The sequence below is a fragment of the Canis lupus genome, chromosome 22 (assembly GCF_048164855.1).
Source record: "Canis lupus baileyi chromosome 22, mCanLup2.hap1, whole genome shotgun sequence".
Classification (NCBI taxonomy): domain Eukaryota; kingdom Metazoa; phylum Chordata; class Mammalia; order Carnivora; family Canidae; genus Canis; species Canis lupus.
Window position 1 is genome coordinate 40955593 of NC_132859.1, and position 23401 is coordinate 40978993.

Consider the following 23401-nt stretch of genomic DNA (forward strand, 5'->3'; position numbering starts at 1 on the left):
TAGAATTGTCTCCTCTTGGCTGGATCTACAGGGTCAGGGGACACAATGTGGACCTGGTATAATCTCATCACTCCTGGAAGGCAGAGGATACCACTCAGTGAAACATGAGTTGAAGACTTAGAACTGCATACTCTTCACTTGGGAGTATAGGATTCCCATCCAAAGCCAGAGGGGTAGTGGCAGCTGGCTAAAGTGACCTCCCCTCCTCTGAATGAGGGAAAACAGCTGTACGTTGGAAGCCAGTCCTGGTTTTAGACCACATGGGAACATCACTCACCAGGGAAACCAAGACAATTCAACCCAGCATTTATTGTTGTACAAGCCTGTTTGCAGAACTGAGGGGGTCTTGTGGCTGGGGTGTGGGCAGGAAGCCATGTGGCCACAGGGCGCAGGGCGCAGGGCAGACAGGACGCTAGGACCACCAGCGCCTTGTCCGGATGACGTAGGGGCCAGAGGACTCCTCAGTCACATGCCAGGGTGGGTCGGGTGGGAATGGGGTTGCAGGGAAGGTGGTAATAATATTAGTGGTGATACAAATAACCAAGAGGATTCAGCTTGTTAAAATATATAAAATGCAGCAGTTAAGAGCTTTCACTTTCCCGTCAGTCGGATCGGAGATCAAACCCTAGCTGTGTGACAGGTGAGGTACCGCTCTGTGACACTGTTTCCTGGTCTGTGACACAGGGCCAGGGGTTCCCACCTTACTGGGTACGTGAGGGTTAAGGGGCTCCGAGTGCACATCTCTGAGCCTGGTTCTAGTAGCCGGCACACAGGTGGCCAGCCAAGGGAGCCTCCACCGCCCGCGGGCATGGGCAGGGCTGGCGGCAGTCTCAGCCGCTCCGGCCACCCCGGCCGCTCCACCTGGGCGGGGACGTTGGACACAGGGGTGCCCCCCAAACTAAACCCCTATCAGAACCGCACCTGCCCGAGCCCGGGAAACTCCTCCACGGCGGGGCGGGGCGGGGCGGGGCTGGCAGCTTAGAGGACGACGCCGGGTGGGGGTCTCGGAGGAGACGCCTCAATGGCAACGCTCAACCAGAGGAACTTGGCAGCGATGGAGGAACTGCGAGCCCCGTCGGGGTGGCGGCGGCGGTGACTTTTAGGAGCAAGAGCCTCGAGTCCTCAGCGCGCGCTCCGCCTTCCCACGCCCGCCGTCGGGACCGGGACGCGCGCCGGCCTTCCCGGGTGGGCTCCGAGAGCGCCCTGCGCGAGCCAGGCGGCGGGGGGGGGGGGGGGGGGTCCGCGGGAGGAGTCCGAGACCCGCCCCGCCGCGCATCTCCCGGTTCGAGCCCCCGCGCTCCAGCGCGCAGAGCAACGGCTCCCGCACCTGGGCCCCCTCCTCTCCTCGGGGAAGCGCGGGGGCGGCGCTCTCCGGGGGCGTCCGGCAGCGGCCTGGGGTCGGCACGGCCTCCGAACCCCGCCTGGGGCTGACCTCGCCCGGGCGGGCGTCCGTCCCGGGGCGCCGGGGTGGTGGGTGGTGCGCGGGCGGGGCCGCGCTGGGCCGCGGGGCGCCTGGCGGTCAGACCAGGGAGACCTCGGCCTGGAAGCTGGAGGAGCGGCGCGCGCCGGGGCTGACGCGGGTCAGCATGGACACCTGCGTGCTGCACGTGGCCCCGTTGCTGCCTCCCGAGGGGTGCTGGTACTTGGCGTCGGAGCCCAGGATGCCCTGCAGGTGCCAGCGCCGCCACTTCCGCCGCAGCTCGGCCTGCACCTGGGGAAGGAAGGGTCGTCAAGCCCGCCCCCAAGAAGCCACCGGGCTGCTCGGGATTTAGGGTGCTGAGCCACCCAGTCGTATCCTCTTGGGGAGTCTACATTGAGAGACCCGGATGCAACTTGGCCGGCGCACAGTTGGGACCACACAGGAATGGGGGTCAGATCAAGGCCTTGGAGGGGGAGGAGGAGAGAGGACGCAGAGAGGATCAGAGAATGCAGGCCAGGGAGGGAGAGGGGTGCTGGCCTGGGAGCGGCTGTATCCCCCTTCTCTGATCCCTGCCCACCAGCTCACTTGGGCTCATGTGAGTGGATGGATTTCTGTGCTTTGTAACCAGTTCTCCGCAGTAACTGGCTCCACTGGCTGCCCACCCCTGCCCCTCCCTCCATCTCCATTCTCTGCACCCAGCTACTTAACAAACTGAGGTGCACCAGAATCCCAGGTGTGTATGTGTCTGACTGTTTTAAAATGCAGATGCTAAGTCAGCCAGTCCTGGGGGGCATGAGTGGGGCTTAAAACAGCATTTTTAACCAGGTGCTAAGTGTGTGCCATCACCTATTTTCTGGTCTGACCACACTTGGAGTAGCAAGATTTAATCCATCCTTGCTCCCATATCCCATAAGTGTTTCCAGACCCTGGGCCAACCAGAGTGCTATTGCCTGGTCCCCAAGGTCTGGGAGGGGCTTACCTCGCCATTGAGGAAGCAGTAGAGGATGGCCACCACAAAACCCTGCAGAAGAAAGGAGCAGGAGAGGTGAGGTGGATGGACTCCGAGAGCCCCTAGCCCTGTACCACCCCTGGCCCTGGCCCCCCTGTGTTCCCCTGGTTAATCAAAGAGCTAAGCATACAGTAGGTACTTAATCAGTATGTATTACGGTGAAAAAAATGGAAGCCACTGGCATGGGGCCAAGGCCCCAGGTTAACTTCCCTTAAAGCCCAGAGAAGACCACAGCCTTCGGTTGAGAGTTCATACCTGGAAAGACCCCACGATGAGCTCAAAGACCATTTTCACCTCAGCTTTAAAGTTGCTGGGAAAGAAGGCGAACATGATGTAGTGTACTCCAAACAGGGGGATCAGCAGAAGGGTGGACTTGGCCAGCCTCCTGGGGACAGGGGAGGGGCAGACAGTGGGTACAGGAGATAGCGACAATGACCGGGATGTGTGAGGGTGGGCTGCTGGCTCCTGGAAATACTATGTGCGCCTCTGTTCCCGTTCCGTATCTGCAGTGCCTATGCCCTCATGCCCCTCAGCTCTCCTAGCCTGGAGGAAAGCTTGACGGAGGACACTCTATTCTCACCCTTCTGGAGGAGAGACTATAAAGGAGGCCAGTACTGAACTCTGAGGATGAGACTAGTATTTCAGGCTCGGTGGCAGCAAAGGGAGAGATGTTCTCAGCCAACAGGAGATCCTGGTTTCTCCTCTCCTGGTCTCAGTTTCCCTAATCTTTATGTATGCTCAACATGATCAAATTACAGAAATGCGGCCCAACTGTAAGCTCAGAAGTGCTTTAGGTGCTATAAAGTACAGTGCATCTAGGAGAGACCAATTTTCTACTGGGGATGAGGCCATTTGGGAAAGAAGTCTTTGTAATTGGGGTGACCACATATGCCCCAGGCCACTTGGGAGGATGCTGAGCGCTCAAGTTTGTGCATGGTTTAGCACAGCTGTCTTTGGCTTCTCAGCTGTCCACTTCTCTAGGAGTTAGCACATTTTCTGCAATTGCTTCTCTCTCTCCCAGCCTCCCCACGCCAATACACACACTCCCAGCCTCCCCTGAAGGACCAGCGCCTCCTTCACCAGCCTTGTGTGCTTGGTAGGGTTAATATTCATTCTAAATGACTCATCCCTCTCCTGTGGAGCAGGGGTCATCCTGGTGTAGGCCTCCCAGCCACCTGACCTCAGAACTGGTCCATGCAGTGTGAACCCATGGTTCCCTGGCTGGGAGAGGGCTGAGGGGCAGGGGTCTTGGTCTTTATCTCTCTTCTTCTTTGGCAGTCAATCCAGGGAACATTAGTCCTGGGCCTCAGGTCCCACAGCAGACTGCGGGCAGAGATGCTGGCCTTGCCCCTCTTGCTCCTTCTTCTTGGACCTGGTTCCCAGCCGTGCCAAGATCTTGAGCACTGCCCACCCATCTCTGGCCACAAACCTAGTCCAGGCTGACAGATGGAGGCTTTCTTTATATTGAAGGCTTATGGGGAGGTGGAGAGTGGGAGCTAACAGCCCCTCAGCAGGGAGCTCCATCTCCTATTCCCCCCACCCTCTGCCTGCGGACAGCTGTTCAGTTTCTGTCTCACCCACGGGGCCCTGGTGTTGACCAGCTCTTTGCCTCCGATCCAAGTCCTTTGGAGCAGTGGTACACTGGGCAACACAGGGCCCCGCAGGCAAAGTTGAGGATGAGGATGCACAGGCCCGAAATGCTGCCCCCTGGCAGACTACAGACCCCTGCGGTGCCTTCCTGTTCTCAGACTGGAAGGGAAGCTCCTCCTACGCACCCAGCGGGGGAGAATGCCGTCACACCAGGAACGTGAGCCTTAGTCTCAGCAGAGAGAATCACAGGATTCCAGAATAGAATCCTAAATCCAGCAGCTCGTGACATTCTAGCCAAGAATCTTAGAACCACAGCACAAGACTCCCCAAAGAGAAGCCAAGCCAGGAATGGTCCAGAAGCTCAGGACTGGAAGGGCCTTATGGGAAGCCCCCGGGTTGTCTGGTCTCTGGAGTACTGATAAGCAATCTCCTATTCCCATCTGTAGGCAGGCAGACCCCTATTCATCTCCCCACAGCCACCCTATCTCTTTCCTTCGGTCTTCAAGCTCTGTCATTCTCATGGAACCCTTCCTGTTCCTCCAGTCCTCCCAAGAGCAGAGGACAGCCCTCACACCTAAGTAAGCAGCATGACCACAGTCCCGTGGATGCCGTGCCCTCCCCTGCCATGGTGATGTGCTCCCAGACCCTTGAAGAAGAGGAAGTGTGTGTCTAGTTCCTCACCTGTAAAATGGGAGCAGCTTAGAGGGGACTGTGTAGATGACATAAGATGATGTGTGGAAACCCCTTGACACATGCCTACTGCACGTCCTCTGCAGGTAGACTATTACTGGGGGCTACTGCATCCAGAATGTGGCTACCCCATTGTTCAGCTGGGGGCTCCCCCAGGGCATGCATCTACTGTGCATTTACTGTGTCCCGTTTCTGCGCTGGACACATGCCAGGGACTGGGCACGTGGTGTGAATAAAGCACAGGTTATCTGTTGTCTTCTCCAGCTCCGTGGCTTGGTGGCAGATGCATACCTGGGTCAGATCATTTGCTTAGGTAAGTGACCACAGGATAAGCAGGTCTGGGGCTCATGAGACTGGTGACGGTGGGGCTGGGGAAGGGGACACTTGAGGGCTGAGCCAGGTCATGGAGGTGGAGGTGGGCAAGAGCAGGGTGGCTTTTTGGTGACTCTGGAGTCACCAAAGTTCCCAGAGAACTTTAAGGAAATGTGAGCAGATTTGAAGACTGGGGACAGAGACATGGGGAGGTCCCAGGGCTTACTCACGAGTATGGGCTGCTGTCACTCTTCCCAACATTTGGGGACCGAAGTTTCTGAACTAGGATTCGGATGATGCGAATAAATAGGATAAAGTTCACCTGGTGAATGAGGTCAAGATTGATGGTCAGAAAGGGGAGGAGGCCTGGTTGTCCAGCTCCCTGGACTATTTTTTCCCCCAGGACCCTGTTGCCTGTCCATCTTATCTTTTCCCTAGTTTCTCATTCTTTGGGCAGGCTATGTGGGAACTCTACTTCACATCTTAAAGACTGGGCCTTCCAATCCATTTTCTTGACCCTAGAAGAAGAACTGATGGGAAAAGGACTGGGGATAATCCTGCATAGGCAGGGGCACCTGGATGCTCAGTGGTTGAGCATCTGCCTTCAGCTCAGGGCATGATCCCGGGGTCCTGGGATTGAATCCTGCATCGGGCTCCCCACAGGGAGTCTGCTTCTCCCTCTGCCTATGTCTCTGCCTCTCTCTCTCTGTGTCTTTCATGAATAAATAAAATCTTTTAAAAAATTCTGCATAGGCAGTGGGAAGCCTGTGTTTCATTTCTAACCCTGATGTGAATTTCCTGTGGCCTGAAGTAAGCTGACTACCCAATCTGGGCCTCAGTTTCCCCATCTCTATGTGGTAGGAAGAGGTCTTACCAAGATGGAGGTGAGGATGGGGGCCTTTATGATCCACCACAATGAGGAGTTGATGGTGTCCCAGCATCTGAACAGAGCATGATGGGGGAGAATGAGAGCAGTTGTCCTCAGCCCGAGTCAGAGGCCCTCCCTCAGCTCTGCCCCAGAACCCTTTAGAAACTACAGGTCCAGAGTCTGTTACTCCCAGGTCCCCCTCATCCCACCCAGGGGATCTGCCCTGAGTGATGGCAGCCAGAGGGAAGGGGTGTGGTGACAGCTCACCCATAATCTTCAAAACGGATCATGATGATGGTCCACACCATGGTGAATGTGCTGGGCACCCCTGTCAGGGCCGAAGGAGAGAGAAAGAGAGGAGAGGGCACAAGAGAGAGATTTAGGAAAAAGAACCAGAGATAAAGGGAGAAGAGGGTGGGTTGCCAGGGCTGCCACCTGTGATGGCATAGATTGTTCATTGTGCAAAGATGCTCCATCCATTGAGGGGGTGGAGCTCTATGCCTGAGGGGCTGTGTCCACCTAAAGGGAGAAACTTTTTCTAATTTTGATGGAGACATTTTACAGACTGGCAGTGGCCCTGTGTTTCAAGGGCTGGAGGGGAAATAGGGGCTCAGAGAACCTGTCCCACAGATGGGCCCTAGGAGCAACTACAGCCTGAGGGCGCCTGCCCTGGGGTCAGACATTTGGGGGACTTTTGTCAACCCTCCACGGAGAGCCTGGCAGGGCCTGCAGCCCAGGGATAGTTAAGTGTGCAGGCAGGGTCGGCACCCACCCTCTAGTGGGCTCCCTGGCCTTGCCCCTTCTGTCCCCAGCCTGGAAGCCCTCCCTGGTACCATACCCCAGCCGATGAGTATGTACCCCCAGAAGTACTTCCGCTCAGAGAAGAAGGAGACGGCAAGCAGTGTGTGCAGGTAGAGGCCCTCCACCAGCAGCCAGAAGAAGTTGGCCATCACACAGTACTGGAAAAAGACCATGGCTGCCTTACAGCTCACCTGCAGGCGGAGGACAGAGAAGGGGCTGACTGGGGCTAGCAGGGCTCCCTGTCTGCCCATGGTCTATTTGGGCCAACAAACACAGGTGCAGCACGGCCAGTTTAATCTCTTTGATGTTTTTGCATTGTCCCCTTAGAAAGGTACCTGGTGGTTTTCCCATTATCCTTGATTTTAGATCATCTGATATTTTGGGATAAGCTTGCAATTTTAATTATCCATCATCCGTCAGTTTATCATCTATTCATTTGCCTTCTCTCTTTCTATCCACCCACCCACCTATCCACTTATTTATGCACTAGATACCCACTACCAGCTCACCCATCTGTCCATCCACCATCCACACGTCCACTGATCATGTATTCATCTTCCCATCTATCAATCCATCCATGCACTCACCCATCTATCTCTCCATCTTCTACCTATCCACCTACTAGACATCCACTAGCATCCGTCCACCTAACCAGCTATCCATCCACTCATCCATCCACCTATCTACTCACCCCCCTCCTCTACCCATCATCTATCCAATTTTTCTTGCTTTGCCCATCTATCCTTCCACCTACACAGTCATCCATGCACCTGTTTACTCAGCCATCTACCTACCCATTCACTAACCCCTCCCCAACTTACTCATTCACCTTATTTCAATTAGGATTGAAGGCAGCTGGAAGAGGTATGAGGGAGAATTCTTGCTTCAGTTTGCAAGAGTTGCCTAAAGGTATAGAGCTGTGGGCTGTGGAGTGGGGCTCTGATGGAGGTGCTGAGGACAGGTGGGGACAGGGAAGAGGCAGAGGAAGAGGAAGTAGAAATGGAGAGGGAAGGGATGGTCATTCCTCCTAGAGGCAGAGGGGCTGGTGGGAGACTGGGTTCTTCAGGCAGGCGAGGGCAAGAGTCAGGGGGATCCCTGAGTAGGGCAATTAGGGTGGCCCACCTGGCACCACTGGAAGGTCTTCTGGGCCCTCTGTCCTCTCCCAGAAACAATCTTCCACTTCAGATCAAGCCCAAATACCTGTGAGCCAGAGCTTAAAGCCATCCCCCTCCAGGAAGCCCTCTGGATTCCACTGCTCCCGGGAGCACAGGTTCCCAACCTTCCTTCCTGTGTCCTTGGCTTTAAGACATCCTCAGCGGGCAGCTTGCTTTCCTCTCCCTTGGGCTGCAAAATCCTTCCTCAGGTGGCACACCAGTCCTTCCAGCTACAGGCAGGCCTGTGTCCCCTGTCCTCCCCCACTTGCTTTACAACTAGAATAGCTCATCTCTTTAACAGGACAATTATCTGTGCTTCTTGCCTTAGAAAAGCTTCAGATAGCTGCTAATGAACCAGGAAGCCAGTCTCCACAATTAGTCTTAACAAGAGTGCAGGAGCTTCCTGGCTTCTAGGCTCTGTGGCTCAGAGGCCCCAGCTCCTGGGTGGGATCCTCTGAGGAGCTCTGGGATTGGCTAGAGTGGCCATCCTGGGTTTTCTCTCCCTCTTGTCAAGATCCCTGAGATTCCACCGTCATAGGTTCATTTTCTGGGGAGAAGGTATTGCTGATCCCTGAAATAATTCACTGCTTCTGAGGTCCCTCATGAATGGGTAGGAGCCAGGGCTGGTCTTGAGCACTTGGAGAAGGGGTCCAAAGCTCACGATCATTGGAGATGGACCCCTTAGTGATGGGCAATGAATTCCTTAGACACTCTCTTAACTACTCTTCCCGAGGAAGGTCCAGAACAGGACTGATGGCAGGGGAAGAAGGGAAGAGAAGGACTGTGTGTATTTGGACTTGCTCCAGGTGGTGGTGGTGATGGGGGGGGTCAGGGGTAGGGGAGTAGGAAGGAAGCTTGGAAGTCCTTGCAAGATGGGGAAACCTAGGCGGGGAGTTCCCAAAGTTCACTCGGGAAGTTAGCGATAGTGGCAGGATGGTGGGTGGGTGGGGGGGTGCTGTGGACTCTGGCTACAAAATGTTGCATTTCCTGCCAAGGAGAGGCATCTGTCCCAGGCACGGGCAGGTCTGCAAGCACCTGGGGGAGCTGAGCACCATGTCCTGTTGCTGGGAGGGGAGTGGGTATCAAGGAGCTGCAGAAGGGATCAGATAGGGCTTTGGCCATCCTTGGAGAGAGAGAGAGAAGAGGAAGGAGGAGAGAGGAAAGAGGAAGGAGTGGGAGAAGAGGGATTCAGGTGTGACAAGGTGCAGAGGGCGAGCGAGGTGGGCCCGGGCAGGGTTCTCACCGAGCCCTTCGTGCAATAGTCCAGCTCCTCGCTGTTGAAGAGGGTCAAGTCTTTGATGAAGACAGAGGCGGCCCTCAGGATGAAGGATATGAAGAGGTGCATGTGGATGTAATTCCGCGTGCAGTGGAGCTTCCTGTGCAAGGTGGGCAGTGCTGGGGAGTTGCAGGGGCCTTGGAGCCCCACCCCCACCACACCGTCCAGGGGCTCCGCTGGAGGGCAGGTCCCCCCCCTAGGCACCCCAGCCCAGGGCAGCCTGGCCTCCCGATGCCTCAGCCTCCAGGGCCAGCCCCTCCCCCTGGTGCCCTGTCCCCAGGCGCAGCACCATCCATGGGGACTCGGCCAAGACAGGTGGGACACTCTGAGCAGCCTGGTGTCTCCTGGGGAAGGCTGGCCTGGCAGGGGAACAGGGGCAGGGACTGTGTGCTGCCTGGGTGGGAGGGGGGTGTCAGGGGAGGGGGCCGGAGCACGACTGGGCCGGGCTGGGCTCGATGGAGCATAGGAGTGACCTGGCTGGGTCTGCTTTAAGGCTTGTTGCTGGGGCTAGACCTCACCTGAACAGGCTCAAGATGGACGTGGCAACCAGAAGGGTGGCGAGGGACAGGCTGTAGCCGATGGTGTAGCCGGTCTTCACAGAGCTGTAGAACATTGACTGCTGCTGCTACAGGGGGGAGGGGGAAGTCTTAGGTGGGGATGGGGTGGCCGCATCCAGGGAATGCTGGCAGGGGCAGGTGCCCCCCCACCCGGCCTCCCGTCCCTGCCTTAGCAGATGAAGAGGCCCAGGGCGCAGCACCCTCGCGGCCCAACACTCTAGCCCTTCAGACTCCGTATGAGGCCCTTTCCCTGTGCAGCAAGAGAGGGAATTAGAACAGCAAAGAAGACACTGGGGATAACTGCCCATCATGGGCTCTCGGAGGCAGTGGTCAGCTGGATGAGGGTGATCTGGCCTTTCAGGGGCTGGCAGGACTATTTTGGAATCCAAGGGATTCTTGCTGGGCGCCTCCCAGGGCCCTCCCTATGGACACACGTGCAGAGCCTCAGTCACTGGGCAAGTCCCTTCTTGCTCTCCACGTCCTACCCCTGCCAGAGTACAGGCTAGTGGTCATGTGGGATTTAGGGGATTTAGATCCTGCCTGACGACCTGATGGGCTCTGAAGGCCTCTGAGGAAGTTGCTCTCATGGGAGGAGTGAAAGCTCTGAGAAGAGTGTCTGGGGTGGGACAGAGGTCATAGCAGATGGACACACATATACACCTGTGTCCCAACACCAAAGCGATGAGGGGTTCCTAGCTGAGGACTCCACTTAGGCTCTACCTTCCTATCAGCATCCCTACCTGGCTCCTGGGCCCACAGCCATACAGCTTCACCTGCTCTGGCACATAACCCTGTCCTGGGACTGAGGACCACGGTCCTGTCCCTGTTCCTGTCCCTGACTGGCGGCTGGGTATCGGCCCCTCAGTTTCCCTCTGCCTGAGTCGGGAAGATGATACCTGCCTGCCCTGCCACCTCCAGAGATGGAGCAAGGCTCCCAGGGTGGCCCAGCCGGGGAATGCTGCTTTAGCTTCTGCTGCTCTGTGTCATCCTGATAAAAGCCCTCTTCCTGTTCCCAGCCAGGGAGAGACAGGGGGATGAGCCACTGGAAGTACCAGTCTGGTAAGGGAGGAGGTTTGGGGGAGGGCAGACCCTGTGAGTCCTGGCTTTCACACAGACAGCAACCTTACTTCTTACTGAGAAAGTGGAAGGAGCCTCACAGGCGGAGGCACCCTGGGGGCGGCAGGGGTGCACTGAGGCCCACCTGGTCCACATCTGATGTCTTGTCATCCAGGCCACAGGCAAAGGGGTAGGGGCCAGGCTCCAAGTGCGTCCAGCCCTCGTTGGTGCAGCTCCGGCTCACGTTGCGGCCTGGGTGGAGGGCAGGAGTGGAGAGGAGAGAGGTTGAGGCTGGGGGCAGGGTGAGTCCGCAGGGTAGGCACGGCCCGGTTGTCTCTAAGCTCACCTCATCCCTGCCAACCCCGGCTGCATCAGGCTCCAGCCACCCTGCACTAGACCCAGGGCATCACGAGGTGGGGAAACTCTCCCCAGGGCTGCCAGGGGCCCCTCCAACATGAGCTACAGTCAGAGCAGGCCTTCTTGGGCTCAGCCCTGCCCCTTGTAATATCTGAAACTGACCCCTGGCGCAAGACAAATAATAAAGAGATCCTCGTCACAGCCTGGATTCTTGGCACAGAATGACTCGCAGGACCCTTGTCATGAGCTAAATGTTCACCCTTGTCATAAGGTCACAGGGGTCACTGGGGTGACAGATGGTTTCATTGTCCTGTGGGTACAGACAGCAGCCCTCTGGCTGGGCCAAGCGGCTCCTCCTGGGTCAGCCTGCCTGGGCCGACGGGCCTGCTTTCCCCCCACGTCTGGTGTGGCTCAGATGTGCTGCTGGAGAGGCACCACAGGTGAGGCAGGGAGTGGGGTAGGGGGACACCTGATAAGGGTGTGGGTCTGAAATCCTCATAAATGGAGAAGCAGGGAGTCCTGGCAGGAACCCACCCAGGCAAAGGCATGTGTGAGGGGGATCAAGGAGCACAGCGCGGCAGGATTTGGGGCTGAACTTCGCTGAGCCTGGGGCTCCGGGGCAGTGGCAGCTTCCACTGTCCTTGGAGGCCCAAAGCTGTAGGAAAGGGACAAGATGGCTAAGGGGGCATGTGACATGAGGGCTGCCCACTCTCTAGCCCAGGGAAGGGGTGGAGGAGAAAATCAGGGAGGCAGAGAAGATCCCCTTCCCTCTACCCCAGGACTCACTAGAGAGGTGCCTGGGTCCGAGTCCAGGAGAAAGCTGGCTTGCTGGGGTGGGAGGGAGGCAGACAGGGGAGGAGAAGGAAGGGGATGTAAGGAGCAGGAGAGACGAGGGCAAGAGGAGGAGGTAAAGGGTTGGAGGAAGAGGGAGAGCACAGTAGTGAAGAAGATGAGGTGAGGGGATGAGGAATTGCAGAGAAAGATGGGTCCTAAGGTCTCTGCCCTGCCCTGCAGCGCCTTCCTTACCAGCACCACAGCCATATTGTCACTGGTGTCACCATCATCCCACCATCACGTGAGCACTGCCACCAGCATCACTGTCACCACCAGCACCAGTATCATCATTGTGACCAGCATCACCACCACCAGCGCCATCACGGTCACCACAACCACTGTTGTCACCATGACTGGCATTGTCACTGTCACAAGCACCAGCAGCAGTGCCATTGCCATCATCACCTCCATCACCATGACAAGTTTGGAGAGCCTTTGCATGTCGATCCCGTCCAGAGTGCTCGAGGCCCAGGATCTTACTGGATCCCCTCAACCCTCTGGTGCGGAAGGGAATCCCACTTCATACTTGAGAAGCCAGGCTCTGAGGGGCCAAGGCCACATGGAGAGATGTGGCTACGGCAGGTGTGATCCCCAGAGCCTTCCCAGGTAACCTTGGCCCTGTCTGCACTGGGGGGACCTGAGGACTTGTTTCGGGGGTCCAGGTGCAGAGCTGTAAGAGGGGTCGAGCTGTCCTGAGAGCTATTAAATGTATGTGCATTTAATATTTCTAAACTTGGCTTGGAATTCACCGGACCTGGTGATTCGCTGCCTGCTATTTCTGGAAATCCTCCTGGCTACCATTGAAAAGAGGTTCTTAGCACCCTACTTGATGGCCGAGGAATTGAGGGACAGCTAAGGGGTCAGGGGGACAGCCAGGGAAGGGTAGCTGGGCCTGGGTCTCTTTCCACTGCAAGGTCCTGGAGCAAGCAGGAGGGCTTCCTGACTTGGCAACCCTTTCGAAGAAGGCCTCCTGTGTATACTGGCCTGGGAACCAGCACAGCTTTTGTGTGTTGAGGGGAATTTGGAGGGTGAGAGGGAAACGCTAGGGCCTTTAACCCCACAGTCTCCCAGTCTCATGCTACAAGAGGCTCCCACTGCAAGAGAAGTCCTCACTCAGCCCCCTAGCTCCCCCCACTGCCCCCTGAGCTGGGTAGGTTTTGACCAAGCCCTCAGTAAGCCTCAGCCTGCCTCAGCCCCAGATCTAAGGAGCTCACCGTGGGCCCCTCCCAGGATCCGATTCTTGTGTGGACTTCCCTCACCAGCCTGGGGCAAGTAGAAAAAGGCCAAATCAGCCAACTTTGAGGCTGGGACATGAATGCCTCACATTTTGAGCTCTCCACTCGCCAGAAGAACCAGGGCTTGGTGAGGCCAGGCCCATGACATAGCAGGCACCTGGTACCATCATGAATTAGGTGACCCCTCAGCATCCACACAGCTGTTTTACATGCCTTCTGCAGGGGCAGGGGGCAGCAGATGTTACTGTGTTCAAGCTAGCCATTAGGAGTCATGATTGTTCCACTAAAAGAGGGGGATGCCAAGGCTGAGAGAGGTTGGGTGACTTGTCTATGGTCACACAGGAAGGAAGCAGCAGGCTTGGGATACAGACCCGGGTTAGCCTGACTCCACATCTTTCTGGGCTTCCAGGGTAGCTGAAGGGGCACCCTGATCTCTGGAACCCTGGCTGCCCCAGATATTGGGGGAGGGTAGCAGATAGTGGGTCATCTTCAGGGCTGGGTGGTCTTTCCGAAGAACACTAGGACTGTGGTCCAGGTCTCAAAGGGAAATGTTCTTGAGAACATCTCAAGGGTGGCCACCGTGAGACCACAAGAAGCAGTCCAAAGTCTCTCTCCAGCCTGGGCCTAGGAACTAGCACAGCTTTTGTGGGAATATGGAGGGCGGGAGGGAAAGGCTAGGCCCTTTAACCCCACAATCTCCCAGTCTCATGTTCCTCCCAAAACAGCCATCCTAGTTTTCACTCTTAAAAAAAAAAAAAAAAAATGTCTTTTCAAATATTTAAAGGTAAAAACACCACAGATGAAAGACACGCAGACCATGCCTCAAAAGACTAGGCTCCAACGGACACTTTGGTGCCTGGATGAGCAGTCCCTCGCCTGGCCAGCACCCGTCCCCCGGCTCTGGGAGAGGACTTCTGTCAAATGCTCTTTGTCCTCTTTGGGTGTCTTCAGCTTTCCCTGTAGAACTACATCCCTTCCAGCCCTTCCAGGGAGGACATTCTTTCTCCAGTCCTGTTACCCAAAGAGGCAAGAGTTGGGGTTGGCATTATCCTGACGCTACACCTGCCTTACTCACAAACCTCCCTCTTTGGAGCTCAAGGTCACCAGTTTACACCTTCTTCCCAGGAAAACATACCCTCTTTCCCTTACATTTTCTCCTAACCTACTCTTCTATTTTTGTCCATCATTTTCAGAGGCTAAGGCCACCAAGTACAGCCATGCAGGTTGTTCACTGCACAAGGGCATCTGGCTTATAAATGGTGGGAGCTGCAATCTACCTCATATCCAACTTGTCATTAGGTGGGTCCTGGTGAGAGAGGCTGACTCTGCCTGAGGAAGGGCTGCCTTTTTCTCATCTGCACAAAGGCACCATGTGGGCCCCTGTGAGGCTGGCAGCCTCGGGGTTAGCCAGATGGTGGGCTGCCATCCAGGTTCTTAAGTGAAAGGGCTGCCTTGACAATTCCAGCAGGGACAGAAGGAAAAGCCGTCAGGAGGAATGCAATTAGCAGAGTGTCAGGGAGGAACACGAGTAGCAGGCACTTCCAGGGATCCGAGAGAAGGCTGGTTGCCAGGCTCTGCTGATTGGACACGTGAGAGCTGCTGGAAGAGTTCATCGCCTACCTGCCCAGGTGCCGGGATCCCCTGGAGAGCGGGGCTAGGTGGGAGCCGGCCTGAGATCCAGCACATCTCTGACTGCTCTCAGACCCCTTAGGAGGGCACCGACATCTCTCCCTCACTGGAGAGGGGTCACTACACTGAGCACTGGGGGGCAAAACCAGCCTGCTCCATAGAGTCTCTGTGGCCCACCTCCTGTCCCCATTTTACAGAGAAACAGGTTCAGAGAGGGAAAGGCCACCTGGAGTAAGAGATACCCAAGAGTCTTTCTGCTGGGCCTCTGAATTCTTATCTCGGTTCAGCTCCTCTTAATCCTCTCCCCTCTAGACTTGCTCCTCCCTCAGGTCCAACCCAGTCTAGACCTGCTCCTCCCTTAGTCTTTGATGAGTCTTCCAGCTCATCAAACCTAGACCCGAGGGGGGGATATGCTGGATCCCTCCCTCTCTGCCACGAGCCCCCTACCCCCTTCATAGGCAAGTTTCCCACTAGGCTCCTCTGTCATGCTCTAAATCCAAACCATTACCACCTTGCACCTGCCTTGTGATTAGGGCTTCCCATCGCACCCCCAGAATCCTTTCTTTTCATGGAAATTTGAAATTATCAGTTAAAAACCTAAACCTAAATTGAACTGTGTCAGTCCCTGGCTTAATGCCCCCAGTGGTTTCTCAGTGAATTCAGGAAAAAGTTCAAGCCCTCAGTCCCTGGGGCCAGCATGGTCTCTGCCGCCTGTCCCTCCCCTCGGCAAGCCGGCCATCCGTGGACACCTGTTTTAGTGTTGTGCCTCACCCCTTCTCCCTCCCAGCACTCCTTACTATCTACGACATGTGTTTGGTTTTCGTGCTAAATGTCTTCAACCGGAGCATTAGGTCCCTGCAGGCAGATAGCACGGCTGTTTTCACGCTCCCCTGTGTTTGTCTAGCCCGTGCCTGTCATCCTAGTAGATGTTTAATAAACATTCGCTGAATGAAAGAATGGCTGGATATATGCTGGAAGTTTCCTTAGTTAGTCGATAACAAGAAACCCAATTCCTAAAGAGGCTCCTCCTTTTCCTTTCTGCCTTCTATGAGAACATTCATTGAAGCAGAACGTGACATGGTGTGTAAGCAAACCCCAAAAGGTCATTGGCTCGAGGCAGTGCAAGGCAGTCATGACCAGTCCAGGATAACGGGAACACGGGAGCCTTAACATAGTCAGGCATCTGCCAGTCAATCAGTTATCAATCGCTGAACAAATATTTAGTGAGCCCTTCCCAAGTGCTTATCTTTTATGTGAAGAGCTAATGAAATCCCGAGAATCCTTCAAAGATTTAGTGCCAGCACATCCTCTTCCAGGAAGCCCCCCACTGACTGCTCGAGCCCCTTTGACCACTGTCCTTCGCCTTCTCAGTTCCTGGACAGGTAAGTACCCACTCCAGCTGGCACCACCTTGGTTTGCTGCCTCAGCTCCTTTGTCTCAACCCAGGGCTCTTACCTCGAATTGGTGAAAAGAAGTTAAAGATAAGGGGGCAGGCCAAGACGACCACCTGGCCTGGAGGGGTGGCTGGCCAGCAGGTGAGGTTGTCCCACATCTTGCTACAGCCTGAGGGGTGAAGGGGGAGAACACATAGGTCAGTATGGTCACCAGGTTCTGCCAGGTTCCTCCAGCTTTGGGGCTTGAGCCCATAGGCACCCATTCCTCTTCCTCCTTGAGGGTCCCACCTAGAGGGATCTCCAGTCTGAGAGGCGGTGGGACCACCCTGCCCAGGCTGTAAAGGGCCTCTCCTGACAGGCAGCGGGGAGGAGGAGGCGCAACTACAGCTCCATGGTCCTCAGTGAGGGATGGAGCTCTCCCTGAGAGTGTTCTCAACAGTGGCGGCGGGGGGGGGGGGGGGGTATTTTCCTGCCGCAGATAGATTGAGGGTCTCACCCAGCATTTGATGGGCAGGTGCCAGGGAGGCCAGGCAGACATCCTGCAAGGTGCAGCACAATAATGAATTCTGTAGTACTCTGTAAGACTTTCAAATGAGCCACTGGGCATTTGTGTAGGGGAGAATCTTTTGTAATGACCACAGCCTAGACTCTTACTCTATTTTGCATATAAACATAAGGCACTTACTGTACAGGTTTAACATGTGTGGCATTTTCCAGAAATGCAACTGAGTAAAGGGAAGGAAGACTGTGCTTCATTGGATGTTGAGTATTATTAAGGGTTGTTCAAGGTTTTGAAAAATCAAAAGCACTCACAGCAATGCTGGCTGTGAATCTGAGTCAGGGAAGCAACCACGGTATAGATCAACCTATCTGTCGCCTTCCAGAATTTACAACCTTCAGACTAGGTCTTATCTGTTAGTGTGATCATGCCTGAATATGTATACATAGTATCTTATTATAAATCACTTTCCTTTTTATTTTTCTTTTACAACCAGAACTTCATTTTTAAAAAAATGAATGCACTTGTCCTGAATTTCACTTAGTAGTACAGGAGACATTAGAAAATATTTGTTATAAAAGGAGGTGTAGGGTTTGATGGGGGTAATGGGTGTATTGGGACTCAGCTAGTTCTGGAGGAATCTTCAGAAAATTAAAAAGCAACCCATAGCCCCCAACTCAGTCAAATGGTGACTTGTGCTGTGGGGCGGTGATGTTTAGGAGGTGAGTACAGAGAAGACTCTGTCCTCCAGGCGGTGTTTTCCACCATGTACCTATTAGCCCCAAGGGCTGGCTAGTGAAGGCTGCACGGTGGGGTCCCGAGGGGTCTGCTTTAATTGGCGGATGTATGATTTTGCCAGTTCAGGGCCTGGGGGCCCCTGAGGGACTAGGACTCCTCTGGATCCCCTTCCCTGGGGGAGATTTAATTGTTTCTTTTCCACCCTGCCAGTCTCATACATTTTTCTCAGGAAACCCAACCCCTGAGCCAAAGCCAGTGCCAGCTGGGCCCTGCCCAGCCCAACCCAGTCCGAAGGTTCATAAGTTCTCAAAAAGGGGGCCTGGGAAGAGGAGATGAAAGGATGTTCCCACTTGGGGAAGAGCCTTGGGACTCTGAGCACTGAATTGGGCTTGGCAGTGGGGAGGGGATACCTTCTGGGGTTGCAGTAGCCAGGTGGACCAGGGGCTCAGGGCTGAGAGCACCTAGGTCTGCAGGGCCTGGCCAGGCATAGTCTCCCTTCCTTGGGGGCCCCAGCCACTGCTGTCCACTCTGTCTTGAGGCTTCTCTGGCTCCCAGTCCCTCCTCCACTCCTGTGCCAGCCTCTCTGGGGGCCGTGGAGGGGTCCATCAGGCCAGGAAAATCCTGCTAGCCATTCAAGACCCTTTTAATAATATCAGCAAATACTTACATAGCCTTTGTATGTGGGAGGCACTGTTCTACCCTCTTTGAATAAATAACTTATTTAACCCTCCCATTTTACAGATGAGTTACTGAGGCATGGAGCAATTAGGTAACTACCCCAAGGTCACATCACTGGTGAGTGGTGCAGCAGGTTCACACATTCATACATACACTCCCTCTCCAGCAAACCTCTTGCACTCCTCCTGTTCTGAAGGGCTCGATGCCAATTTCTTGGGGGAATTTTGCTTGGCTGGATTCTGTTTAGCTCTCTAACGATGCTGGGCACACCTTGTTTTGTAGGCCAGTTATTGTGTCTGGGTCCTCGCCAGACTTTGAGCTCTCTGGATCTCTCTGCAGCATGGCTAGAGAGCAGATTCGGGGCCGGGTCCCTGGCCCTGAGCTCAGCTTTGCTAGAAGCTGCACGGGGAGAGGGAGACTGGACACTGCCCTTCAGGGGGCTGCACTTGGCCTCACAGAATCTCAACACCACCAGGACAGGGTCGTGAACCTTGCTGGGGCATGGGCCAGCAGACATGGCAGGGGAGCCAGGGAAGAAAGGCCACTGAGGGCTTGTGGTCAGGGAGGCTTCCTGCAGGAGGCAGCAGGTTTAGGAAGTTGAGAAGGGAATGACAGGACGCGAAAATGCTAGTGATCTGGAGAGTCTATTGTCCTGAGTTGGGCCTTGGGAGTATTCTCTGTGTGCAGGTCCCAGAGAGGCCACCCAGGCCCACAGAGATGCAGGGCCCCACCTGGCTGTGTGTGCCCACTGGGGACTGCCACCTCAACAAGAAAGAGAGCCTGGAGACAGGGGTGGGAAGTGGTGAGGCAGAGTGGGGGCTTCTGCTGTGCCATTTTGTGGACCTGCATGCACTGACAGACATACAGACATGCACCCCCCCAGACACAAAGAACCACAGACATACACACAAATACACATACACATATGCTCACTTGGACAGGGAAAGACTAGAGAACACAAACAAAGATGCGGAGAGACACATGCAACTCATAGACACACATGCATAGACGGGAGTGGCCATACCACAGGGGTTCACACGTATACACACACACGTATACGCAAACCAGCACACAGAGCCACATATCCAGACGTATCCAGGCTTACAGAGACACATGCCCCTGACACACGAAGATGCTCAGAGTCAGACATGGAGCCTTACGGATCCCAGAGGCACAGGCAGTTCCAGACAGACACGGGCCAAGAGCACACGTCCACACATCTGGATATGCACGAACACGCACAGAGCCCCACACAAGGTCACAGGCCGACTCACTGCCCACAGACTCATATTTGCCCTCCTGTGGATCCCAGGCCGTCTTCCTGGTGACAGGATGTTGGCACCCAACAGGTGCCCTGTGCCAGCAGTGACCTCACTGGGATCACGAGGGTGGCTTGCCCTCGGGCCCTAGGAGGCACTGCAGTGGGGCCTAAATTCTGGGGTCTGGGCCTCTCTGAGCTGCCTGCAGTCCCAGATCCTACTGTTGGGGTCTGCTGAGGCTGGTCTGCAGTGGCTCCTGCCTCCCTGCCCTGGAGGGTGGGGTGGGTGGGGTGCATAAGCAGTAGGTGGTCTGGCCATCCCTCACTCAGGTCTTGGTCTTAAGGCCCTGGGAGACAGGGGCCTGTCCTCCCTCAAGAGTTGGGGGAGGTAAAGGCCATCTGTGAGAATACACTTACTCACTTGTGGTGCGGGAGGCAGAGATTCTGGGCACCAGGGCCAAGAAGGAGGGATCCAGGAGGGGTTGCATAACTGTCAGCCTCAGGGAGGTGACAGGAGACTGGGGAGCCTGGGAGATGTAAAGATGTTCCCTACTCCTGAGCAAGGCTGTTACATAACTTCCAGTTTGGCCTCGGGGAGGTGACCTGGTAAGGAGGCCCAGAGCAGGCACAGCCACCCAGCTGCTACAGCCCTTCTACACCTCAGTGAGCCTGGGGCTCCAAATGCAACCCTGCTCCCCATGGGCGGTCTGCCTGGGCACCTCCCACCTTCCCAGCCTCTCTGCTTCCCCATGTCCTGCCTGCCCTTCAGAATCTGGCTCAAGGGTACTTTTCAAAGGAAGGTCTCTGTAATTCCTCCCATTCCTTTCCTGGGGGGCTATGCCAAGTGTGGGGCACCCAGGGTGGAGAAGTGGAGAGTAGAGAGTGCTGTCCATCATCTGATGGGAGGGCTCCTCAGCCCGAGGGTGCCTCCCACCCCGGCATCTTCCTTTACACCACCAGGCTGGAGCTCTCCCACACCCCCTCAGGACAACGAGCAGGGCCCCCAGCTGCTCAGCCTCTAAGTTTGATGGTGACTCGTCTCATCAGCTGGACAATAAATGAGCTGATGGTTCATCTGGCCTGCTGAAGGTGGGTTGGGTTGGGGAGGGAAATGTGTGTGCCCAGGAGCCAGTGTGTGTGTGTGGTGGCATCTCTGGATTGGGAGGAAGGAGCAGGGCCTCCGCACCCCCAACTTAGTGTATCCTCCTTGGCTAACAGCAGGGAGCTCCCAGGCCTGGGGCAGGTGATAGGATCAGGCCTGCTGGGACTTCCTGCCTCCATCAGGTCCCCCAGCCTCTCCCAGCATCCTCTCCTCGCCCCCAGCAGCTCCGTGGTGCCATCCCCACCTGACACGCGTGGGAGAAGTGTGCCTGGATCTGGGCTCACGATGTGATGAGAAGCAGGGCTCCCTGGGGGTCTGCGGCCTTCTCTTCCTGCGGGGCCTCACCTGCTGTGTTATTCTCCAGCTGTGCCTCCTCCAGGCACTTCTTGTGCTGCTCCTCAATCATCCGCAGATGGTAACATTCCTCCTCCCACTGCAGGTTGGTCGCCTGGCCGCCCTGGGGGACAGAGACAGGGAGGGGCCCCATCATTCTTCATCCTCATCAGCAGTCTACCTCTCATCCACAGACCCCAGAAGCGTGAGACCAACAAGGCCTAGCCTTTTGACTGACTCAAGTTCCAGATGGAACCCCAATCCCAGCTGCAGACTAAAACCCGATCCTGACCTGGATCGGACCCAGAACTCTTATCCACTGTCCCCACAGCCGGGTCCTGTCCCCCTTGAGGGCTTCCTGGTAGCACCAATACCATAGCTGTAACAGCTGTGTCTTTCTGTGGGTGGCGTTATGGAACCGCTCTGGACAAAGGTTCGAGGGCCTCTCCGTAGGGTCCAGAGCTGGCCCTCTGGACTCTGCCACCCTGCACCTGAGGTTGGGAGTCCTTGGTCCATGCCTCAGTCTCCGTGGATGAGTGGGGCCCCGCTGGTGGTTATGTTTCTGGGGCGCTGGTCCCTGGAGGTAGGCCTGGGAGGAATCCAGGAGGCTGGCTGCATCTTTGAGCATCTGTCCCTGTTCTGGGAGCCTGTACCCAGTCTCCTGGGTCACCAGGCTGGGAGGGGGACACTGGCCCTCCTTGCCCAGACCTCATCTGCCTTCTTCTGAGCTATTCAAGTCATATCAGATCTAATGAAGGAGGCGAGGTTTCAGGAAGTAAGAGAGGCCCCTCTAGCATAGCTTGCCATCCCACCACACCTCCTCTGCCCCCTGGGAGGTGGGGAGAAAGGATGGGAGAGCCTAAGCCTCTTGCCTCCCCTTTCCTGCACCCTGGCTAGGGATCAGGGATGGAACTGGACCTGCGTTCTGGTGTGGGGGGTGGGTGGACATTGGCATTGGGGCCAACATTGACTAGGGGTGATGGCTGCCCAGGGACAGGCAGAAAAACACAGGTCTTTGGAACCACTGGGTGAGCAGGGCAGGTGAAGGCCTCCATGGAGGAATCACTGAGCTGGTAGGAACTTCTGCGGTTCTCTTTGGCTTTGGGGAAGTGGCTACCACCCCTGGGCAACCACATATCAGTTTCTTCCTCTCTGCTCAGGGAAGAGAATGCCACAGTCCCCAACAGGGCTGTTGGAGAAAGTTCGGCAAGGCAGCTCCAGAATCAGAGACTTACAATGTCTCGTCCAACCTGTCCCTCCTGCCCTGGGACAAGGTCCTGCCTCAAATGGGCCTTAAGCACCTCCCCTTCTGACTCAAAGTCTTGTTGCAGTGGGGCTAGGGAGGAAAGTGTTTCCTTCCTTCTGGCCTGGTACCAAGGGTGTGACTTTAACCATTGTTCTAAGTAAGGTGACCCCACAGAGGGATAAGCATCCCAGGTGCCAGGGAGCTCTCGATTGCTAGAGAGGAAGGGGGTCCAAGCAGAAATTGACAACTCCATGCTCAGGAGGCTGCATAGCTGAGTCCCCTTCCACTCAACACTGTCACTCCTTGTGGAGGTCTTGGTGCAGCCTCATTGTCACAAAGGTCATCAATGTCTCACTTTCCAAAAATATGCCGTTAAGCACCACAGCTGGCCTGGCCCAGGTACAGGGGAAGGCCTCGTTGTCCAGGATGCCTCTCAGACTCCCCAGCACTCAGACCTCACTTGCCCATGTGTCAGGGCCTAGAAGCCCTACAGTGAACCTAGAGTCCATCTTGAGCCATTAACTTTATCAGCCAATGGGGGTAAAGATGTGAGCTGGTAAGTCATTTAAAACTTGGCATATGGGGGCAGCCTGGGTGGCTCAGCAGTTTAATGCCACCTTCGGCCCAGGGCGTGACCCTGGAGACCCGGGATCGAGTTTCACATTGGGCTCCCTGCATGGAGCCTGTTCTCCCTCTGCCTGTGTCTCTGCCCTCTCTCTCTCTCTCTGTGTCTCATGAATAAATAAATAAAATCTTAAAAAAAAAAAACTTGGCTTATGGAAAGTAACAGATCTCTTATGGAGCAGGATATGGTCATTTGTATAACTGTTTAAAAGAAAATACATGAGACTTGAAGGAAACGTCCTGTGGTCCCTTTCTGGGGTCACATGTTTCCCGTCTTGCCAAAAAGCATTACTCAGACCGAAACACTCAAGATGCTCTGTCCTAAGTGATCTGTGGTTGGCCTGTGCTGCTCAGGCATGGAAGAGAGGTGGCCAAAGGACCCCAGAGGTCGCCTCTGGAAGAAGGATCTGGGGATGGCTTGTGTCTCACCATTGATCTACCTTGCTTTTCTGGGGCATGCTTCCCCCCAAAGTGCCTTCCCAGCCCTGTTGCCCTCCGGCAACACGGCTACTTTCTGGCACCTTCCCAGGCTCACCTGTGTCTCCTGCCCACTCCTCTCTCCCTGCCCCCTCAACACAGGGTGGATGGTAGTAAACATCTCTTGTTGCTGCTTTCTACCATCCTTTACCTTCCTCTGGTGCCATGTCCTCATCCCTACCTGCGTAACCACCTCCTTCTGATAAACCATCCTCTAAGAGATCACCATGTGATCAGACTTGAGTCCATCAGAGCATTCCTGGC

The 23401-nt window shown here is 55.6% G+C and overlaps 1 protein-coding gene and 1 long non-coding RNA gene across 9 annotated transcripts in view; one reads left to right on the forward strand and one right to left on the reverse strand.

Moving 5' to 3' along the window:
- Positions 1 to 290: 290 nt before the first annotated feature.
- Positions 291 to 23401, reverse strand: part of VIPR1 (vasoactive intestinal peptide receptor 1) — a 32586-nt gene continuing 9475 nt past the window's right edge. For 3 of the 7 annotated variants that reach the window (XM_072793194.1, XM_072793193.1, XM_072793191.1), the window contains exons 2-13: positions 20803 to 20914; positions 16244 to 16351; positions 10879 to 10985; positions 9639 to 9745; positions 9088 to 9220; positions 6728 to 6881; positions 6157 to 6217; positions 5896 to 5962; positions 5252 to 5343; positions 2685 to 2814; positions 2400 to 2441; positions 291 to 1711 (exon numbers count right to left, since the gene is read on the reverse strand). In XM_072793194.1, coding sequence (XP_072649295.1) covers positions 1520 to 1711; positions 2400 to 2441; positions 2685 to 2814; positions 5252 to 5343; positions 5896 to 5962; positions 6157 to 6217; positions 6728 to 6881; positions 9088 to 9220; positions 9639 to 9745; positions 10879 to 10985; positions 16244 to 16351; positions 20803 to 20863 — 1254 coding nt within the window. In that variant the 5' untranslated portion in view covers positions 20864 to 20914 and the 3' untranslated portion in view covers positions 291 to 1519. Of the gene's footprint in view, positions 1712 to 2399; positions 2442 to 2684; positions 2815 to 4701; positions 5001 to 5251; positions 5344 to 5895; positions 5963 to 6156; positions 6218 to 6727; positions 6882 to 9087; positions 9221 to 9638; positions 9746 to 10878; positions 10986 to 16243; positions 16352 to 20701; positions 20915 to 23401 lie in introns of those variants that run through there. The other 4 variants (XM_072793192.1, XM_072793196.1, XM_072793195.1 and 1 more) reach the window with 4 other exon arrangements.
- On the forward strand, positions 9865 to 22762 carry LOC140614193 (uncharacterized). 2 transcript variants are annotated; one of them, XR_012015094.1, is made up of 8 exons: positions 9865 to 11530; positions 12105 to 12530; positions 14353 to 14458; positions 14625 to 14787; positions 16105 to 16170; positions 18161 to 18214; positions 20316 to 20444; positions 20897 to 22762. It is a non-coding gene; the product is annotated as an uncharacterized lncRNA (long non-coding RNA). The 2 variants fall into 2 exon arrangements; XR_012015093.1 differs by lacking the exon at positions 14625 to 14787.